General features: G+C 51.4%; 5 protein-coding genes across 5 annotated transcripts; 3 read left to right on the forward strand and 2 right to left on the reverse strand.

Annotated features, from left to right (window-relative positions):
• The first annotated feature begins 2,702 nt into the window (after positions 1-2,702).
• Positions 2,703-3,518, forward strand: LOC123116778 (auxin-responsive protein SAUR36-like). The gene has a single exon (XM_044537685.1). The coding sequence runs from the start codon at positions 2,841-2,843 to the stop codon at positions 3,240-3,242; it is 402 nt and encodes a 133-aa protein (XP_044393620.1). The 5' UTR covers positions 2,703-2,840; the 3' UTR covers positions 3,243-3,518.
• A 2,204-nt stretch (positions 3,519-5,722) lies between these two features.
• Positions 5,723-6,768, reverse strand: LOC123116779 (auxin-responsive protein SAUR36-like). Its single transcript, XM_044537686.1, has one exon. It carries the CDS (start codon positions 6,396-6,398, stop codon positions 5,937-5,939), a length of 462 nt encoding a protein of 153 aa, XP_044393621.1. The 5' UTR covers positions 6,399-6,768; the 3' UTR covers positions 5,723-5,936.
• A 744-nt stretch (positions 6,769-7,512) lies between these two features.
• LOC123112968 (auxin-responsive protein SAUR36-like) lies at positions 7,513-8,132 on the forward strand. The gene has a single exon (XM_044534074.1). The coding sequence runs from the start codon at positions 7,582-7,584 to the stop codon at positions 8,020-8,022; it is 441 nt and encodes a 146-aa protein (XP_044390009.1). The 5' UTR covers positions 7,513-7,581; the 3' UTR covers positions 8,023-8,132.
• Positions 8,133-9,249: 1,117 nt separating this feature from the next.
• Positions 9,250-10,422, reverse strand: LOC123116780 (auxin-responsive protein SAUR36). Its single transcript, XM_044537687.1, has one exon. The coding sequence runs from the start codon at positions 9,843-9,845 to the stop codon at positions 9,384-9,386; it is 462 nt and encodes a 153-aa protein (XP_044393622.1). The 5' UTR covers positions 9,846-10,422; the 3' UTR covers positions 9,250-9,383.
• A 50-nt stretch (positions 10,423-10,472) lies between these two features.
• On the forward strand, positions 10,473-11,154 carry LOC123116781 (auxin-responsive protein SAUR36-like). Its single transcript, XM_044537688.1, has one exon. The coding sequence runs from the start codon at positions 10,535-10,537 to the stop codon at positions 10,988-10,990; it is 456 nt and encodes a 151-aa protein (XP_044393623.1). The 5' UTR covers positions 10,473-10,534; the 3' UTR covers positions 10,991-11,154.
• The last annotated feature ends 9,271 nt before the right edge of the window (positions 11,155-20,425 follow it).

Genomic DNA, 20,425 nt, shown 5'->3' on the forward strand with positions numbered 1-20,425 from the left:
GGAAAGGCCGCTCCTTTTCACACCCTTGGGCAGCCCCCCGCGCCGAGACCCAAAGGGCCGGCCAAAAAAGGCCTCCATCACCCGTCCTGCTGCACCGGGCGCGAGACGGGCTCGGTCCTGCCGCCGGGCGCGAGACGGGGCTCGGTCCTGCCGCCGGGCGCGAGATGGGCTCGGTCCTGCCGCCGGGCGCGAGACGAGCTCGGTCTCGCAGCCACGGGCACGAGACGAGCAATGGACCGCAACTGGGAGCGGACCAGCCCTATGACGAGGGTAGAGCCCAGACGACGAGGGGAGGAATCGAAGGTCGAGGCAGGCCACTCACAGACGGCCAACGCCGGAGGGGACCGGGCGCCCCCGTGAAACGAACCAGACCATCACCATGAGCTACCACCACGCCGTGGCAGCCCACATCCAAGCCGAGACCCCGAGGAGCATCCCCTAGCCACCTTGCAGCAGCTGCGGCATGCCGCCGAAGACGCGGCCCGCCTCTCGGCCATGGATGCCCGGCGCCCCTCCACCCCGAAAGGCGCAGCCTGACCACCGGCCGCCCCGCCACCACCTTAGCCAGGTCGTCGCCGCCACCCACACGTCCGCTGCCGCCACCACCCGGATCTGGGTAGGAGCACCCAGATCCGCCGCCAGCAAGGCCCCCGCCCCCGGAGCCCCAAGATCCGCCGCAAAGGAAGGGGAGGGGGGCAGGACCATCGGGACGCCACACGCCGGGGGGAGGAAGTAGAGCCCGTGGACGGGCCGACGACCGTCGCCGCCGACGCAGAAGGCCGCGCCCCGCGACGCACGCCTCCAGCACGCGGGAAGAAGACGCCCCGCCGCCGCCTACTCCGCGCGGCCTTTGGCCGGCGACGCCACCGGCGGCGGCGAGGAAAGGGAGGGAAGCGGCGGCGCTAGGGTTGGCTCCCAGAGTCGCCCGCGGGAGCGACTCCGGTTTTTTACCATTGAAACGTCACATTGAAATTGTTATTAATACATATGGAACCCAAGATGCGTCAGAGACGTGCTTCAGCTTAAACACAGACACATCATGTGCTAGACCGAAGCAAAGCTTTTCAAACTCAATGTCAAAATGCACTTTAGCTATCTTCCAGGAGAAAGCACATAGATAGTGGAAGCGAGTGCTCACCGTCACCGAAATTGTTCAATCCCTCAATCTGGAACCCATCGCTGTCCCCTCCCCACAAGTTGCCAATAACCATGCCCTCGATACGACTCTGCTACGCGCCTACGCGGTTTGGTATAGCAGCCACGAATGATGAGCAAGCCAACCAATGCCTACCCAGTTACGACTATAGGCTCCCGCATATACCAAACATTTGGCCCCACCGTAATCTAATCCAAATGAATCATGTTGCGACATTGCATGCGCTGATCCGATGGCCTTGTCCCCTGCCAGCTCTTCTCAATGAAAACCATGCTTCACCTTCACAATGCCCTTCCCCTCGCTTACCGAAAAAGGGTTTTCCCCCGCTTTGTATTCCAAAGCAACCAGCCAACATAGGATACATCTCGACGCTAGGGCGAGCAGCACAACAAGCCCAAAGACAAAAAAAAGGAGAAGAAACATAATGCCAACAACGGCAGATCGACAAAGCGCGGAAGGCCCGCCACCGCTGCGCCCTCCGGAAACACCCGACCACAGCCCGAGGCTCTGAGTGCCACATACCAACCAACACCTCCAAGAAGGTATGCGACGCCGACGACGCTGCTGCCCGAACAAGTCCTAGGGTTTCCCCCGGTATGCGGAGGAAAGTAGGGGATGGCTACCACCGACGCCCTTCAAGAAGGAATGGTGGCACCCGCCGGTGTCACCGCAACGGCGCCAGACGAACCGGCAAGGATTTCTCCCACACACCAAACACCACCGCTCATCCGGAGCCAACCATCCAAACAACCACCCAATGCGCCACCGCGGTTGCGCCACCGCCCACGCCGTCTCACTACGAGGACCACCACGAGGCCGAGAAGACCAGAGAGAAGCGCCACGCGACGAGAACAACAACACCAAAGCCGAGCGGAAGGGAACCACCTCTACCGCCGTCGTGCGGGAAGTCGTGCCTCCGGCACTGTCGCGGCAGCCCACCGGACACGGCAGCGGGGCATACCAGGCCACCCCTAGCCCGGCCAGGCCCGAAACGGGCCCGCTAAGCCCCGCCGGCCGTGCTGCAGCAAGCTGGCATCGGTGCCGCCAGCCCCCGTCGCGCAACGCCGCTCCCCTGCATCCCGGGAATCACGCCGCCAACCAGCCCCACCGCCGGCCCGCCCAGGCCCAGATGGGCTCCGTAGGGCCTCGATCTGGGCCGAGCACTGTCGCCAGGATGAGGCACAGCGCCACCCCGCCGCCAACGACGGCGCCGCCGCCCAGCCGCCCGCCTGCTTTGCGACAGGGAACCCTGCCGCCAGCAGGGCCGCCGCCGCCTAGGAGCACCCCCTGGTGCAACCTCCGCCCCGCACCGGAGCCACCGGGAGGGGAAGGGCAGGAAGGCCGCCGCCACCAGCGACCCCGGGGCCAGGCCGGCCGCGGGCGCCAGCGACGGCGGCGGGGAGGAAGGGGAGAGGGGGGCTGGAGGCGGGAGAGAGAGGTGCGCGGCCGGCCGGCCGGGGGGGGGGGGGGGGGGCGACGCGGTCGCGAGAGCGAGGATGGGGGACCGAGAATCACAAATATTCCTCAAGATCAGTTTTTTCTTCCCCTCGCTTATAAATTCAGTAAGCGACTAGCTCAACACCATCACTTCTTCATCACCCCATCCACCACCAACTGAGCATTGCAACATCTATCCCACTTCTTCAGATTTCGAGCTGAAAACACAAAGTCCAAGAAACCAACCATGGCCGGTGCCAAGAGACTTGCTCAACTGGCAAAGAAGTGGCAAAGGGTGGAAGCACTCGGGAGGAAGAGGCTCACTGTGTCAGCCAAAGAAGATCAAGGCTGCTGCAGTTCTGTACCAGCCAAGGGCCACTGTGTCATGTACACGGCCGACGGGAGGCGTTTCGAGGTGCCCTTGGTGTACCTCAGCACCACGGTCTTCGGCGAGCTCCTGAGGATGTCTCAGGAGGAGTTTGGCTTTGCAAACGAAGGCAAGATCACACTGCCTTGTGATGCCGCAGTGATGGAGTATGTCATGTGCTTGCTGAGGAGAAGCGCCTCCGCCGAGGTCGAGAGTGCATTGCTCAGCTCTATGGTGACGCCCTGCCACTACACTGGCTGCGTCATTGAAGCAACAATCTGATCTATGGTGACGTCTTGCCACTACACTGGCTGTGGGATGCCTAATGTCAGAGCCAGCCAACAGATTTGCTGTCTGTAGCTTCTCAAGAACATGCATGCAGAGGCCCTGATGATGTCCTCTGTTTTGAGTACTTTGCCTGGGTAGTGTAAGATAGTTAGACAGTAGATAATAGGGGCAGCAAAATTGTATGTACAGCAATCTGATCATCAATGCAACAAAGCAGCATTATGGCCACCAGCAGTATGCATTCTTCTCTTAATTACATTTCCGTTTCGTATCTTGCTCCACAGAGAATATACAACAAGTTTCCATACAATCTATTCAATATATGCCGGAACATTAAAAAGATCAAAAAGTTATGAATTAGTGAAATGACCATGTGATACAGGCGCCATTCTAACGATGAATCCTCTGGACATTATTGCAACGCCATCAATCCAATAAGAAATGAAGTATGATAGCAAACACAAAAATGGAATAGAAAGCATGGTCTCCACAGGGTTTTAATGGGTATAAGGGAGGTTTTTATTATTGGGGTAAAAGCAAGTGATGGTTAACTGTTACTGAAAAATTGAATGTCCTACCCACAAAACTTTACAGAAGGTAGTGTCGGGTGCAAGATATAGTAGATGCCTGTTATTCATTTCACAGATGCATGCAGCTAACTGAAGGCCCAAAGGAAAGTGCAGAGAAGGAGCAAAGGGATGGCTTCCACATGCAATGCTACAAATCAGGTAGGCTATCAACAAGACTGAGTTATGACAATGTTCAGAGAGGTGTGTGTTACGTCAACTAACACTGTCCCTTCCACACCTAATAAAAATGTTAAGAACACACTAAATTACTGATCCAACTAAGTCAGTTTCTCATCTGCCAAACTAAAGGAAGACTATATATCGGCAACTGAACATGCTGGCTAGATTTCCCCATCGCAACCAGAAGTCTTGTCTGCCAATATATTATTGCAAGAAACTGATGCTCATGCGTTGAACCCAGTTTGCATGGGGTCCTCGTGCTGCTAATCCACTAAACATGTCAGTGGCGGTGTGTGCCTGGTGATGTGCCCGGCACGCACCAAACAGTTGGCTCAAATCAATATCCAGTCTCAATAGCATTGCCCTGATCTGCTTGCGACATTGCACTTGCACGTACCAGACTCATAGCGTTGTCCCCTTGCCAAATATCAATGACACTTGACAGTGTCCTACTCCCCTTCGGGCTCTAGGTACAAAATCTTGGTTCAGTGACCTCCAAATAGCATTGCTTCAACACAAACAAAACATTGCAACTCAAGTAGAGTCTCCAGTTTCCACCTTTCAGAAGGACCGGACATGGTCAGTGCCAAGAGAATTGCTCAACTAGCAAAGAAGTGGCAAAGGGTAGCATACCTCAGCAGGAAGCAGCTTACCATGACGGCGACAAAAGAAGCCGAAGGGTGCTCAATGGCAGTGGCAGGCAAGAGCCACTGTGTCATGTACACAACTGATGACGAGAGGCGGTTTGAGGTGCCATTGGCGTACCTTGGCACGATGATCTTCAGAGAGCTCATCCATATGTCTCAGGAGGAGTTTGGTCTTGTAAGCGGTGATGGCAGAATGATGTTGCCCTGTGATGCCACGGTGACGGAATACATTATGAGCTTGCTTGGAAGAAATGCTTCAGTGGAGGTTGAGAAGGCATTCTTGAGCTCCATGGCGATGCCATGCCACCATACAAGCTGCGTAGCACCATCTCCGGGTGTTAACCAACAAATGGCTGTTTGCGGCTCCTAGTTCTTATCAGTTTAGTGCTTGACTGTAAATTAGTTTGACATAGATAGAAGGCCAACGTAAACTGGGCACTGTCTTCATATTTCAATTGGACTCTTCCGCATTCTTTCTGTTTACACTTGAATAAATGATATGTGAAGTCTTTCCAATCTTGCAAGGTTGTAACCAATCTAGCAGAAACCTTTTCTTATGGAAAATGATCTAGCAGAAACCTAGCAACCCAGAATTTACAGCCATAATTTTGTCAGTTTTTTTTCATACATTTGGATTTGCATACAACAGTAATGATGTTCAACTACAAGGCTCATTGAATTTCTGGGCAATGTCTACAGAACAGAACAACAAAAGCATGTAACAGAGGGATGCATCATATCCTAATTTGTTCAGAGATTCGCTTGCTTTGCTACCTACTCCTAGTTCTACTGTGGGATTCTCACCAAAGTGTGGCGAGCCAAGGAGTAAAGATCTAGAATTGAACACTTCCAGCAGTGCGTTCATTTCCTAGGTGACAAACCGCCATTCCTACTTCTAACGGTCTAAGCCACTAACCAGAACAGTAACTACTCAACCCACCTCCATATGGGACACGCAATCTCAATCCCATGGTTCTAGTTAGAGGTAGGAAAAGCAGATTGGTGATTGTTCATCTAATCCTCCCCATCGCCATGCCCTCTGCTGCACTGTCCTCTACTTTTAGCTGCTGCTCCCTGACCCCGCAAATCACGACCACGAAAACTCGTGGTTTCCATCTACTTTCTTCAGTACTCTATATGAACTATTATAAAGGATGTGTCAAATAATCCAATTTCTCCCAGAAAGTTGAGACCCTTTTGTATCATTTCCTGTTATAATCGATCTTACATAAAACTGTATAGAGATTTTCTCGGTCCTAACCAAGAAACTATTTCAGAAGCTAAACTAGTAGCTAAGTACAAAGAGCAAATTGATGGCTGATTCCCACTGATGGAGCCATGCAGCTAGCATTGTAGTTGGGGCAGTGCCCAGAAATGGAGCTCAAGAATGCCTTCTCGACCTCCTCAGAGGCCTCTCTCCTGACAAGGCACAAGACGTACTCCATCACCGTGGAGTCGCAGGGTAGCATGATCCTGTCTCCCTCGCTGCCGCTTGCAAAGCCAAACTCCTCCTCTGACATCCTCAGAAGCTCGGCGAAGACCGTCGTGCCGAGGTACGCAAGAGGGACCTCAAACCGTGCTCCGTCGGTGGCGTACACCACGCAGTGGCCCTCATCAGCGACCACAGATGACGTTGTGCTGCCGCACTCATCATCGGCCGTGTCTGAAGCCTGCCGGCGGCGGGCACCGGCTCCGGCCACCAACATCCGCTGGCACTTCTTGGCCAGCTGAGCAAGCTTCTTTGGATGGATCATGGTTGAGTCTGATGTGTTCCTGGCTGGCTAAATTTCACTTAATTCGGCTCTGAAAGTCTGAAGGTGTGTTGTAGACTGTGATGTTGCTTGCAGATGAGATGAAGAAGCTTGTGTTGGGAAGGCCATGGATTTATAGTAGAACGAACAACGAAGAGAGGGCTCACACAGTGCATATGCGTGTAGGTTGTGTGTAACTATCAGCGAGAGCGTTGGGCAGGGGACAATGCCACAAGTGCTCTGTATGCAATGTTGGTGGAAGTAGCTGCAGAAAATGTGATGAATGACTTTGATTAGATTTTCAAGCACCATGCCACCATCCATGTCTGAAATGTGCTTGTGGCTAGAGAGCCCCATGGGGTCCTCGTGCTCGTGCCATTTCCCTAGCAAACCGATCACCATGGCTGTGCAGGCTAGACGTCCAGCGCAAGCTCCGGCAAGTGGCAAACACTTGGCCCCAGCAGACCTGATCCAGATCACATCACGGCACCTCCAAAATTTGCAGCACCGCACGTACCATACACATGGCATTGTCTCCTGCCCAATCATCACACATTAAATCATATGTGGGTGCCCCTTCACCCTTGAGCTATAAATCCATGGTTAGTGACCACCAAACACCACCACTTCATCCACAGACAAAGGCATCCCAACCTCCAACTAGCAGAAGAATTTCTCCGGTTCCAAAAACACAAGAAGCTACCATGATGAGTGCCAAGTCACTCGCTCAGCTGGCAAAGAAGTGGCAGAGGGTGGCGGCTATCGGGAGGAACAGGCTCACCTGGTTGCCATCAACATCCACAAAAGAAGCCGGAGGGTCGTGCTATAAACCGATCACCACGGCTGTGCCAAACACTTGGCCCCAGCAGAACCTGATCCGGATTACATCACGGCGCCTCCAAAACTGCAGCAGGACACGTACCATACGCTGGCATTGTCTCCTGCCCAACTATCAAACACTCCACCATATGTGGGCGCCCGCCTTACCACCGGGCTATATATATATATATATATATATATATATATATATATATATATATATATATATATATATATATATATATATATATATATATATATATCCATGGCTAAATGCCCTCCTAACACACTTCATCCACAGACAAAGGCCTTCCAACCTCCCACTAGCAGAAGAATTTCTCCAGTTCCAGAAACACAAGAAACTACCATGATGAGTGCCAAGACACTAGCTCGGCTGGCCAAGAAGTGGCAGAGGGTGGCGGCTATCAAGAGGAAGAGGCTCACCTGGTCGCCATCAACATCCAGAGAAGCCGGAGGGTCGTGTTCGACGGTGGCCGGCAAGGGCCACTGCGTCGTGTACACTGCCGATGGTGCAAGGTTCGAGGTGCCCCTTGCGTTCCTCGGAACGACCGTCTTCAGCGAGCTCTTGAGGATGTCCCAAGAGGAGTTCGGCTTCGCAGGCGTTGACGGTGGCAGAATCACGCTGCCCTGCGATGCATCGGTGATGGAGTATGCCATGTGCTTGCTCAGGAGAAGCGCCTCCGCAGAGATGGAGGCCGCGTTCCTCAACACCTTTGCGATGCCATGCCACTATCATGTGGCGCAACATCTGGGAGTTGGCCAGCATTTCGGTGTCTGCAGCTCCTGATTACCATCTGCAGAGATATAGGAAAATAGACTAAGGAAAACACTTTGCGTGTAAGCATTTTGATCTTGCTAGCAAAGAAGCAATCAAGGAAGATGGACAGTAGTTAGAGACATTGTTCTTTCAATGTATGCATATTCTATGTTCCAAAGATAAATGATTGATCACTAAGCATTGACAAATTTCTTATTTGCAATTAAATGGCCTCAGACACAAATTATTACAAAGAAAGTTTAGGTAGGGCAGGTAAGTCCTTGTAGATGGATTAGGTAGGTTGAATTGTTGGACAAAGGCTACTGCAAGTTGTTCAACCGATGACAAATTGGGCGAATTATACTCAAGTCAGGACCAGCAAACCTACTAGCATTCAGAAATCGGGTCTGCAGAATAAGCTCGTCAAGATTTATACTTGGCAAAAAAAATTCATGCTATGTTTGTGTCATGGATGTCCAAGTAAATCATCAGGCAAGGCCGGGTTCATTACCGTAACAAGTACGCAACTAGCATCACAGGATGCTCACTTCCCCAAAAGAAATGCCAACATGGAACTAATGACAATCCCTTGGTGAAACTCTCAACTGCCCAGCTAAATGCAAGGAAGTTACCGGATCATGACTGACACATGCTATGCTAGAAACCATGCAGACCATGGGTGGACAATGAGATATGGAGCTGCCCAGCAACTTGACAGATCTGCAGCAATCAAAGTACTGTTAAACCAACCGGCAAACACCTAACATGCAGCTGCAGCTGTAAGTGCAAAGTACACACCCAAAAGCAATGAAGTAAACTCCACATCTGCCTATGAAGACCATAATGTGCCATGTCCCCTATGATGCTAGATTTCCACCAAAGTGTGGTGAGTTGACGAGAATCTGCGCAGCCAACGCATAGCAGTCTCCAACACATGAGGAATGGAGATCAGGAATAAGCCACTTCCGGCAGTGACATGCATGGTGAAAGCCGCTGTTACTACCTCTAACCAGATCCTATGAACTGCTCAACCCACCTCCATCTGGGACACGCAGTCTCAATCCGACATTTCTAGTTGGAGGTAGGAACAGCAGTTCTTTTTGTAAAGGAACAGCAGTTTGTTCATTGTCTATCTGATCCTCTCATCCCCAACCCCTTCGCAGCGCCATTACTGAGTCCAGCCACCTGACCACAAACTTAAGTCCATGGTTTCTCTCTACTTTCTTCACTAGTATATATGAACTATGTTCAAGGATGTGTCAAATACTCCAATTTCTTCACTAGAAAATTTGTCTCTTCGTATCATTTACTGTGATCATTGAGTATTACATGAGGCTCTACAGAGCTCCTCTTAGTCCTAACTAAAAATATTTCAGAAGCTAAGCTAGTAGCTAAGTACAAAGAGCAAATTGATGGCCGAGTCCCATTGATGGTGCCATGCAGCTAGCATTGTAGCTGTGGCAGTGCCCAACAATGGAGCTCAAGAACGCCCTCTCGACCTCCTCAGAGGCCTCCCTCCTGACCAGGCACAAGACATATTCCATCACAGTGCCATCGCAGGGCAGCATGATCCTGCCTCCGTCACTGCCGCTCGCGAAGCCAAACTCCTCCTCGGACATCCTCAGGAGCTCGGCGAAGACCGTCGTCCCGAGGTACGCCAGAGGGACCTCGAACCGGGTTCCGTCGCTGGTGTACATCACGCAGTGGCCCTCATCGGCAACCACAGATGACACTGTGCTGCAGCACTCATCGTCGGCCATGTCCGAGGCATGCCGACGGCGGGCACCAGCTCCAGCCGCCAACATCCGCCGGCACTTCTTGGCCAGCTGAGCAAGCTTCTTTGGATGGATCATGGTTGAGTCGGATGTGTTTCCGGCTGGCTAAATTTCACTTTGGCTCTGGAAGTCTGAAGGTGTGTTGTAGGTTGTGATGCTGCTTGAGATGAGATGAAGTTTGTGCTGAGCAGGCCATGGATTTATAGTAGAAGGAAGAAAGGAGTCAGGGCAGTGCATATGCGCGTGGTTAGTGTGTAGCTATCAGCGAGAGCGTTGGGCAGGGGACAATGCCATGAGTGCTCTGCGTGTTCTTGCAACTGGCTGCAGACACCAAACGTGATGACTGATTTTGCCGAGATTTCCAAGCACCATCCATGTCTGAAATGTGCTTCTGGCTAGAGAACCACATGGGGTCCCCACGCTGGTGCCATATTTCCCCAGTAAACCGATCACCACGGCTGTGAGGACGAGACGTCCAGTGCAGGCTCGAGCAAGTGCCAAACACTCGGGCCCAGCAGACCTGATCCAGATCACATCACGGCACCTCCAAAACCGCAGCACCGCACGTACCATACTCATGGTATTGTCTCCTGCCCAACTATCACACACTGCCACCATATGTGGGCGCCCGCTTTACCCCTGGGCTATAAATCCATGGCTAAATGCCCTCTTAGTCTTAACACCACCACTTTATCCACAGAAAAAGGCATTCCAACCTCCAACTAGCAGAGGAATTTCTCCAGTTTCAAGAAACACAAGAAACTACCATGTTGAGTGCCAAGACACTCACTCGGCTTGCAAAGAAGTGGCAGAGTGTGACGGCTATGGGGAGAAAGAGGCTCACCTGGTCGTCATCAATGTCCGCAGAAGAAACCGGAGGGTCGTGCGGCACATTGTGCTCGTCAGTGGCTGGCAAGGGTCACTGCATCGTGTACACAGCCGACGGTGTGAGGTTCGAGGTGCCGCTTGTGTTCCTCGGCACGACCGTCTTCAGTGAGCTCTTGAGGATGTCCCAAGAGGAGTTCGGCTTCGCAGGCGTTGACGGTGCCAGAATCACGCTTCCCTGCGACGCATCGATGATGGAGTACGCCATGTGCTTGCTCAGGAGAAGCGCCTCCGCAGAGATGGAGGCTGCGTTCCTCAACACTATGGCGATGCCATGCCACTATCATGTGGAGCCACATCTGGGAGTTAGCCAGCATTTCGGTGTCTGCAGCTCCTGATTACCATCTGCAGAGATATAGGAAAATAGACCAAGGAAAACAGTTTATGTGTAGCATTTGATCTTGCTAGCAAAGAAGCAATCAAGGAAGATTGACAGTAGTTAGAGGCATTGTTCTTTCAATGTGTACATATACTTTGTTGCAAAGATAAATGATTGATGACAGTTTTTAGAACCTAAGCAGTATGTGTAGACAAATTTCTTTTGTGCAGTTATATGGCCTTCGGACAAAAAAATTTACAAAGAAAGCTGTTCAACCGACAACCGGTGATAAAATATTTGCAGATGGAGATGGGATGTGACCTTTTGAACAACCGATGACAAAATCGTCAAATTATACTCAAATCAGGACCAGCAAACCTGCAATGGTTCAAAAGTCAGGTCTGTCATGCAGAATAGCTCATACTCCCTCCGTTCCTTAATATAAGGTGTATTATTTTTCCAAAAAGTCAAACTTCTCTAAGTTTGACCAAGTTTATAGACAAAAATATCAATGTCTAGAATTCCAAATCATGATCACTAGATTCATTATGAACTATATTTTTATATTTTATATATTTAGTATTATAAATCTTTATATATTTTGTTGTAAAGTAGGTCAAACATAGACAACAGTTGACTTTTTAAAAAAACTAATACACCTTATATTTAGGAACGGAGGGAGTAAAAAATAAATTTCCATGCTATCTTTGTGTCATGGATGTCCAAGTAAATCATCAGGCAAAGCTAGGTTCATTAATCATTATCTAAGATAAACCAACAAATATGCCTTGCATTGCAACTCATATTACAGCATGCTCACTTCCTAATAAAAAAAGAAAAAGAAAAACTAATGACAAGTCCTTGGTTAGATTCAAGGCTATGACCTGCAAACCCTCAACTGCTCAGCTAAATGGAAGGATGATACCCGAAAATGGCTGACACATGCTATGCTAGAAACCATGCAGGCCATGGGTGGACAATGAGATATGGAACTTCCCAGGAACCTTCCAGATCTGAAGCAATCAAAGCACTGTTAAACCAACAAACACCTAACATGCAGCTGCAGCTGTAAGTGCAAAGTACACACCCAAAAGCAATGAAGTGAACTCTGCATCTGCCTATGAAAGGCTCCTGGACCATCATGTGCCTTGTCACCTATGATGCTGGCTCGGCACCTCACCTCATTGCAATCACGTAATTGTGGCGAAGGCACGGATATAGGCCATCCGATCATTAAAGTGATGGCTTTTGAATCAGCATATCTTTCAATCTTTTAGTGTAGAATGCTGAACAGAAAAGAGCGCATCCATAAATCCTGGTCCCCGGATGGTTGCAAAATGCACCTACCAAGTTTAGCATCAAGGACTGGACTACTGTAGAATGCATCTGAATGCCTAGCCAGTAGTCCACTACCTTTGCCTATAGAGAAAGCCATGGCCCAGCATGTTAGATGTGTATAGTTCATTGTGTACATCCCCATTGTATAAGGGGCTTTTCTGCACTTTGCCACACCTGTATATGTACTGGCCTTTGGCCCTCAGTAAAGAGTTAGTTGCTATTCATCCAACATGGTATCAGATGTTAGGTTCCTCTCGCACGCTGCAACTCCGTGTTAGATCTTCTCCCCCGATTCGCTCCGGCCTGCTCTCTGCCCGATTCCGGCTCTCCTGACCCGAGCTCTGCCCGGTCTTCTTGTCCAGCCTGGTCCGGCTCGTCGCGGGCTCCGCCTGGTTCTCCTCGCCGCGGCTCCACCGGGGCTTGCTCGTCCCGTGCCTGGCCTCCCGGTCCACGCCCGTTCCTCCTCGCCCACCCCTCGCTCCGGATCCGCCCGGGCCTTGGTCGCCCCGCGTTCGGTCGGGATCAGGATCCGCCCCGGCCTTGATCTGCTTCCTTTGCGGGCTGCGGGGGGGGGGGGGGGGGCGTTGACCTCTCCACGGTCGGGATCAGAATCCGCCCCGGCCTCGATCTGCTTCCTCTGCGGGCTGCGGGGGGCGTTGACCTCTCCTCGAGCGCTGTTGCCTCCCGAGCCGGTCGTGCGCCTTGCGCGCTGCTGCCTCCCGAGCAGGTCGTGCGCCAGGACCGCTGCTGCCTCCCGAGCCGGTCGTGCGCCAGGACCGTTGCTGCCTCCCGAGCCGGTCGTGCGCGGGCTTCTCTTGCATCTAGTTCGGGCCCCTCCCTCCGGCCTCTGTTCGGGTGTTCTTTGTCCAAAAAAAGGAGGCAGAAACAGCACAAAGGGATATCTCAGTATGTCATCCTCGGGTTATGTGGTTGTTCCTCGCTGCTCGGTGATCTTTGATGGCACCAACTATGCTGAGTTCGCCGGTTTCATGCGTATTCATATGCGCGGTCTTCTGCTGTGGGGTGTTCTCTCTGGCGAGGTACACTGTCCGCCGTGCCCTGTTGCTCCGGTGGCGCCTGTTCCGCCAGTACCGCCGGTGCTTGCTGCTGATGCTTCTCAGGCTGATCGGGATGCAGCCAAGGCTCTTGATGATGCTGCAGTTGATGCCTATGATCAGCAGGTATCTGCCTACTCTAATGCTCTTTCTGTCTACCGGGATGATCTGTCTACTTACACTTAGTGGTGCAATGATGATGCTCGAGCTGCTGTTGTTCTCACTGCCAGTGTCCTCCCTCAGTTTGCTTCCGAGTTCATGGCCCTTGGCACTGTTGCAGCGATGTGGTCATATCTTTGTCAGCACTATCAGCCCTCTGGCGATGTTTTATACCTCTCTGTGGTGCGTCAGGAGCATGCTCTTCAGTAGGGTGACTCGTCTGTTGATGAGTTCTATTCTCAGTGCTCTGCCATCTGGCGTCAGCTTGACTCACTGTGGACAGTTGTTTGTGGCACTTGCCGTTGCTGTCAGACTACGCGGTCTGACTTGGAGTTTCAGAGGGTTCATGAGTTCTTATCTCATCTCCGCTCTGAGTTTGAGCCCAGGCGTGCTCACTTGCTTGCTCGTGGTCGTGTTCCTATCTCGGAGGTGCTTGCCGAGCTTCGTGCTGAGGAGACACGCCTTCGCTCTGCTGGGTTGCTTCTGGTTCCGTCAGTGTTGGCTGCCCGGGCTCCTGTGTCGTCTGCTCGCCTCACCGCTCCTGCCTACTCCTCCAGGGGGGTGAGCCGTCCTTCTTATGCTGAGAAGGGCACGTCGCGCCGTGACACCGTCTGTGGTTACTACTCCCGGCAAGGTCACCCAGAGTCTGATTGTCGTCAAAAGAAACGAGACCAGAGGCGCTCCTCCTCCGGTGGACCTCCTGTGTCTTCCTCGACTCCGTCACTCACTGACCAGGACATTGTTCGCCTCAAGCGTCTCCTTGCTTCCTCAGGCTCCTCGTCGACTGGCTCTGCTGCTGCTGTGACTGCATCCTCCTTCTCACCATCACAGGCATCTACACAGTCAGGTACATCTTCGTGGGTTCTGGATTCTGGAGCTTTTTTTCATATGTCTTCTGATTCTTCCGTACTATCTTCTCTCCGACCTCTTGATTTGCCTGTCAATGTTCTTACTGCCGATGGCACATCTCTTCCTGTTACTAGTCGTGGTATTCTTTCCACTCCATCTTTTTCTGTTCCGAGTGTTTCACATGTTCCTCGCCTTACCATGAATCTTTTTTCCGCTGCCCAACTTACTGATTCTGGTTGTCGTGTCATTCTTGATACCGACTCTTGCTCCATTCAGGATCGTCGCACCAAGGCTTTGGTTGGTGCTGGCCCCAGGCGCCGTGAGTCAGAGGGCCTTTGGGAGGTTGACTGGCTTTGTGTTCCTTCCGCTGCCACCACTCATGCCAGCTCTCATGCTCTTGACGCCTCTTCGCCTGTGTCCTTCCAGCAGTGGCATCATCGCCTCGGTCACATCTGTGGCTCTCGCTTGTCTTCCTTAGTTCGTCAGGGCCTCTTAGGGTCTGTATCTGGAGATGTCTCCTTACATTGTAATGGCTGCAGACTTGGCAAACAGACTCAGTTACCTTATCCTACTAGTGAGTCTGTATCTCAGCGTCCGTTTAACTTAGTTCATTCTGATGTCTGGGGTCCTACTCCCTTTGATTCGAAAGGTGGTCATCGCTACTATGTTTTGTTTATTGATGATTTCTCTCGCTACACTTGGCTCTACTTTATGAAATCTCGTAGCGAAGTTCTCCCTATATACAAACGTTTTGCTGCCATGGTTCACACCCAATTTGCCACGCCCATTCGCACTTTTCGTGCTGACTCTGCTGGAGAGCATATCTCTCAGCTGTTGCGTGGTTTTCTCGCGGAACAGGGTACTCTTGCCCAGTTCTCCTGTCCGGGTGCTCATGCACAGAATGGTGTTGCCGAGCGAAAGCATCGTCATTTGCTTGAGACGGCTCGTCCGCTGATGATTGCTGCTTCCCTTCCACCCCATTTTTGGGCTGAGGCTGTTTCCGCATCCACCTATCTCATCAACATTCAGCCATCGGCTGCTCTGCAGGGTGCCATTCCTATGGAGTGTCTCACCGGTCGCTCTCCTGACTACTCAGCTCTTCGAATGTTTGGATGCGTCTGCTACGTTCTTCTTGCCCCCCGCGAACGCACCAAACTGACTGCTCAGTCGGTCGAGTGTGTTTTCCTTGGCTACAGTGATGTGCACAAGGGCTATCGGTGTTGGGATCCAGTGGGTCGTCGCTTGCGCATCTCGCGTGATGTGACTTTTGACGAGTCTCGCTCTTACTACCCACGTTCTTCTTCCTCCAGCTTCTCTGTGGACGACCTTTCTTTCCTTCTTCTCCCCGATACACCCTGCTATGTGCCTCTTGTGTCATCTCTTCCTCCGGCACCTCTCCTTCCTTCTCATTCACCTCTGACCCCGTCTTCTCCCTCCTCCTCCACTTCTCCCCCATCCTCTCCAGTCCGTCGCCCTCTCTCATCGTTTCCTCTCCACTATACTCGCCGTTCTCGTACTGAGGATGTTGCCTCTGACGAGCCTTCCACCTCTGGTGCACCTCCTCTCACACCCCCTCCAGTTCATAACCTTCGTGCTCGGCCTCGCCCTCCGCCTAATCGCTACTCCCCTGATCGGTACGGTCTCTCTGCTTTGACTGAGCCCACTTCCTATCGCACTGCCATGACTCAGCCTGAATGACAGCTTGCGATGGCCGAGGAGCTTGCTGCCCTTGAGCGCTCTGGCACATGGGATCTCGTTCCCCTCCCTTTCGGTGTCCGTCCCATCACCTGCAAGTGGGTCTACAAGCTTAAGACTCGCTCCGATGGTTCTCTTGAGCGCTACAAAGCTCGTCTTGTGACCCGTGGCTTTCAGCAGGAGCAGGGGCGCGATTATGATGAGACTTTCGCTCATGTGGCCCACATGACTACTGTCCGCACTCTTCTTGCTGTGGCTTCTGTTCGTCAGTGGTCTATCTCTCAACTTGATGTTCAGAACGCTTTTCTCAATGGCGAGTTGCGTGAGGAAGTTTATATGCAACCACCACAGGGGTACTATGCTCCTGATGGTATGGTCTGTAGACTTCGCCGCTCTCTATATGGTCTCAAACAGGCCCTCGCGCCTGGTTTGAGCGCTTCGCATCTGTGGTGACCACGGCTGGTTTCTTGCCCAGTGACCATGATCCCGCGCTGTTTATTCACACGTCTCCTCGTGGTCAGACTCTTCTCCTTCTCTATGTTGATGACATGATCATCACTGGTGACGACACTGATTACATCGCCTTTGTTAAGGCCCGCCTTCACGAGCAGTTCCTTATGACTGATCTTGGTCCTCTTCGCTATTTTCTTGGGATTGAGATCTCCTCGACCCCTGATGGCTTCTACATCTCCCAAGAAAAATACATTCAGGATCTTCTTGCTCGCGCTGCCCTTGGTGATGAGCGCACTGTTGTGACTCCTATGGAGCTCAACGTTCAGCTTCGTGCCTCTGATGGTGACCCTCTTCCTAATCCCACTCGCTATGGTCACCTCGTTGGCAGCCTTGTCTATCTGGCTGTTACGTGCCCTGACATCTCCTATCCTGTCCACATCCTCAGTCGGTTTGTTTCAGCCCCCACCTCTGTCCACTATAGTCACCTCCTCCGTGTTCTCCGATATCTTCGTGGCACGATCTCTCAGCGCCTTTTCTTTCCCCACTCCATCTCTCTTGCGCTCCAGGCCTACTCTGATGCTACCTGGGCTAGTGATCCCTCTGATCGACGCTCGCTGTCTGCTTACTGTGTCTTTCTTGATGGCTCTCTTATTGCCTGGAAGACAAAGAAGCAGACTACAGTTTCTCGCTCGAGTACAGAGGCTGAGTTGCGAGCCATGGCTATGTTGACCGCTAAGGTGATTTGGTTACGGCGGTTACTTGAGGATTTTGGTGTGTCTGCTACTACCTCAACTCCTCTCCTGTCCGACAGTACCGGTGCTATCAGTATTGCGCGTGACCCGGTGAAGCATGAGCTCACCAAGCACATCGGTGTGGATGCCCACTTTGTGCGTGCTGCTGTGCAGGATCAGACTCTCGCTCTTCACTATGTGCCCTCTGAGTTACAGTTGGCTGACTTCTTCACGAAGGCACAGACTCGAGCGCAGCATGGGTTTTTCCTCTCCAAACTCAGTGTTGTTGATCCACCATGAGTTTGAGGGGGGGTGTTAGATGTGTATAGTTCATTGTGTACATCCCCATTGTATAAGGGGCTTTTCTGCACTTTGCCACACCTGTATATGTACTGGTCTTTGGCCCTCAGTAAAGAGTTAGTTGCTATTCATCCAACACAGCAAATCTGATCTGAATCTGGATGCCTCCCTTTACAGGCACCATTGCACTCACCAAGCTCATGGTGTTATCCCCTTCCAAATGCAAATTAGTCATATGGTTGTGCCTATATATTCATGGGCTAGCTAGTAGTACACCACCACTTCATCAACAAACTCACAGATCAAGAATTTCTGAGCTACATACCTCAGAACCAAGAACACACAAGCATGGCCACGATACATCCCAAAAGACTCGCTCAGTTAGTGAGCAAGTGGAAAAAAGGTCAACAACCCCTCTAGTGATGACGAAGCATGCTGCACAACATCACCAATCACAGATAAAGGCCACTGCGCCATGTACACGGCCGATGGGAGGAGGTTCGAGGTCCCCTTGACGTACCTCGAGATGACAGTCTTCGGCGAGCTGCTAAGGATGTCCTAGGAGGAATATGGGTTTACATTAGACAGCAGGATCACACTGCCCTTCGATGCAGCGGTGGAGTATGACATCTGCTTGCTCAGAAGAAATGCTTGAGAGGAAGTAGAGAGAGCATTCCTGAACTCTGTAGTGATGCCTTGCCAATATCCAAGCTGTATGGTGCCACATGTAGCGCTGCACCAGCAGCTTGCAGTTTGTAGCTCCTGAATATAGAGTTTTCCCTCATTGTTCTCCATTTTGCGTCTGAAAATAGTTCAACGCCGAAGAATTGTTTCATGATTTATCACATAAGCTTCTCTCATTAATAGATATTGCAGAAGCAATTTTCTGTAAGTTTACTAGTCAGAGAAGATATACTAGCAGAAGTTTCATGAACGACTTCAATGATGAACCCTCAGGGTAAAACTCTGGAAGGGCTGGTGTGTAAAACAAATGTTGTAAAGTTGCATACAAGAATGATGGGTGATTTCTAAGGTAGCGGCAAATTGGCAAGTTACCATATATCGAGGTAGCATTCTCATGTCAAAGAACCTTTCAATGTAGTAACAGGGTTTATCTAGATTTGGGGTAATGTCTATGGAGCAGAACATCAAATGCAGTATCAGAAAGATTTATGATATCCTAGTTTGTACCCAACCAAAATTAGACTGATATAGAACAGTAGGAAGTGTCTTTTCACTTCTTGAATCACAACAAGCAGCTCATGAAGAACTTGAGAAAATCTGCTTGCTTTTCTGCAGACTAGTCCGGCTAGAGGGCTTATTAATTCCGTATTAAATTCTCATAGGATTGTGGAGAAGCCGACAAGAGCCACCCAGCCCACACCTGCAGACACTAGCTGCACGTCTAAATAGCAGACTCCCAGAATGAAGCCCAGGACTCAACGACGCTGGCACAGGAGAACGAAGATCAGGAAGAAGCCACTACTGCTGGCAGGCAGCAGAGGCAGCAGAGGAGTTCATTTCCCAGGCAGGCTTCGGCGGAGGCCATGCCCCGCAAAAACCTATAGACCACTCAACCCACCTCGATCTGCACCGCTTAGCCATAAATCGACAATTGGCAGTCTAATCATCAACGCCTCTGCACGCCTGTCACTGACATCAACGCATATAAAAGAATTTCACCTCCTTCAGACATTCACGCCCTTTGAGCCAGCAGTTTGTATCTACTTTCTTCAGTACTTGGACGAACTAAGGCAAATAATGTGCTTGGGTTTTGGAGTGGCCAGGTATTAGATTTCTCCGAGAGAAAAAGATATATTTTGTGACATTTCCTATGATTATAGACTCTTACATCAGACTGTACAAACTTCTTGTGTTTCTACCAAAAATATTTCAGATTTTCAGTAGCTTAGCTATGTACAAAGCGCAACTTTATGGGTGAGTCCCACCGATGCATCTTGGCTGTGGCAATGCCCCACAATGGAGCTCAAGAACGCTCTCTCGACCTCCTCGGAGGCGTCTCTCCTGACCAGGCACAAGACATACTCCACAACCACGGCGTCGCAGGGCAGCATGATCCTGCCTCCCTCGCTGTTCGCGAAGCCGAACTCTTCCCCAGACATCCTCAGGAGCTCACCGAAGACTGTCGTGAGGAGGTATGCCAGCGGGACCTCGAACCGTGCCCCGTCAGCAGCGTACACCACGCAATGGCCCTTGTCAGCGACCGTGCTGCAGGACTCGCCGGTCTGCTGGCCACCAGCTCCGGCCACCACCTTCCTCTGCCACTTCTTGGCCAGCTGAGCAAGCTTCTTTGAATGAATCATGTTTGAGTCTGAAGTGTTCTTGGCTGGCTAAATTTCACTTTGGCTCCAAAAGTCTGAAGGTGTGGTGTAGATAGTGATGTTGTTTGCAGATGAGATGAAGAAGTTTGTGATGAGCAGGCCATGGATTTATAGTAGAAGGGAGAGAGGGGTCAGGGCAGTTTACATGTGTGGGTTGTGCGTAGCTATCAGAAAGAGCGGTGGGCAGGAGACAATGCCATGAGTGCTCTGCATGCAATGCTGTTGCAGCTTGCTGCAGACAATGTGATCACTGATTTTGACGAGATCTCTATGGGACCAGATTTTGGGTGAGTGATCAGCCATTGTGCCCACTCAGGCAACTTGCAAGTAGCAGTATTTTGCGGTGGGCATGGTAGCGCATGCACTTGCCGAACACTTGCCCGGTTGCCCCGGCACAACTTTGGCTGCTCATGGCCTTGTCTCCTGCCCATGGCTGCGCTGAGATATAAATCCATGGCTAAGTGCCTCCAAAGACCATCGTGGCACCCACAGAAGAAAGCATTCCAAACTCGAGGCGACAAAAGAATCTCTT

The sequence above is a fragment of the Triticum aestivum genome, chromosome 5B (genome assembly GCF_018294505.1).
Source record: "Triticum aestivum cultivar Chinese Spring chromosome 5B, IWGSC CS RefSeq v2.1, whole genome shotgun sequence".
Taxonomy (NCBI): Eukaryota; Viridiplantae; Streptophyta; class Magnoliopsida; order Poales; family Poaceae; genus Triticum; species Triticum aestivum.

Coding starts and splice junctions, on each gene's coding strand:
- LOC123116778 (XM_044537685.1), top strand. CDS start 2,841: ATGGCCGGTGCCAAGAGACTTGCTCAACTGGCAAAGAAGTGGCAAAGG.
- LOC123116779 (XM_044537686.1), bottom strand. CDS start 6,398: ATGATCCATCCAAAGAAGCTTGCTCAGCTGGCCAAGAAGTGCCAGCGG.
- LOC123112968 (XM_044534074.1), top strand. CDS start 7,582: ATGATGAGTGCCAAGACACTAGCTCGGCTGGCCAAGAAGTGGCAGAGG.
- LOC123116780 (XM_044537687.1), bottom strand. CDS start 9,845: ATGATCCATCCAAAGAAGCTTGCTCAGCTGGCCAAGAAGTGCCGGCGG.
- LOC123116781 (XM_044537688.1), top strand. CDS start 10,535: ATGTTGAGTGCCAAGACACTCACTCGGCTTGCAAAGAAGTGGCAGAGT.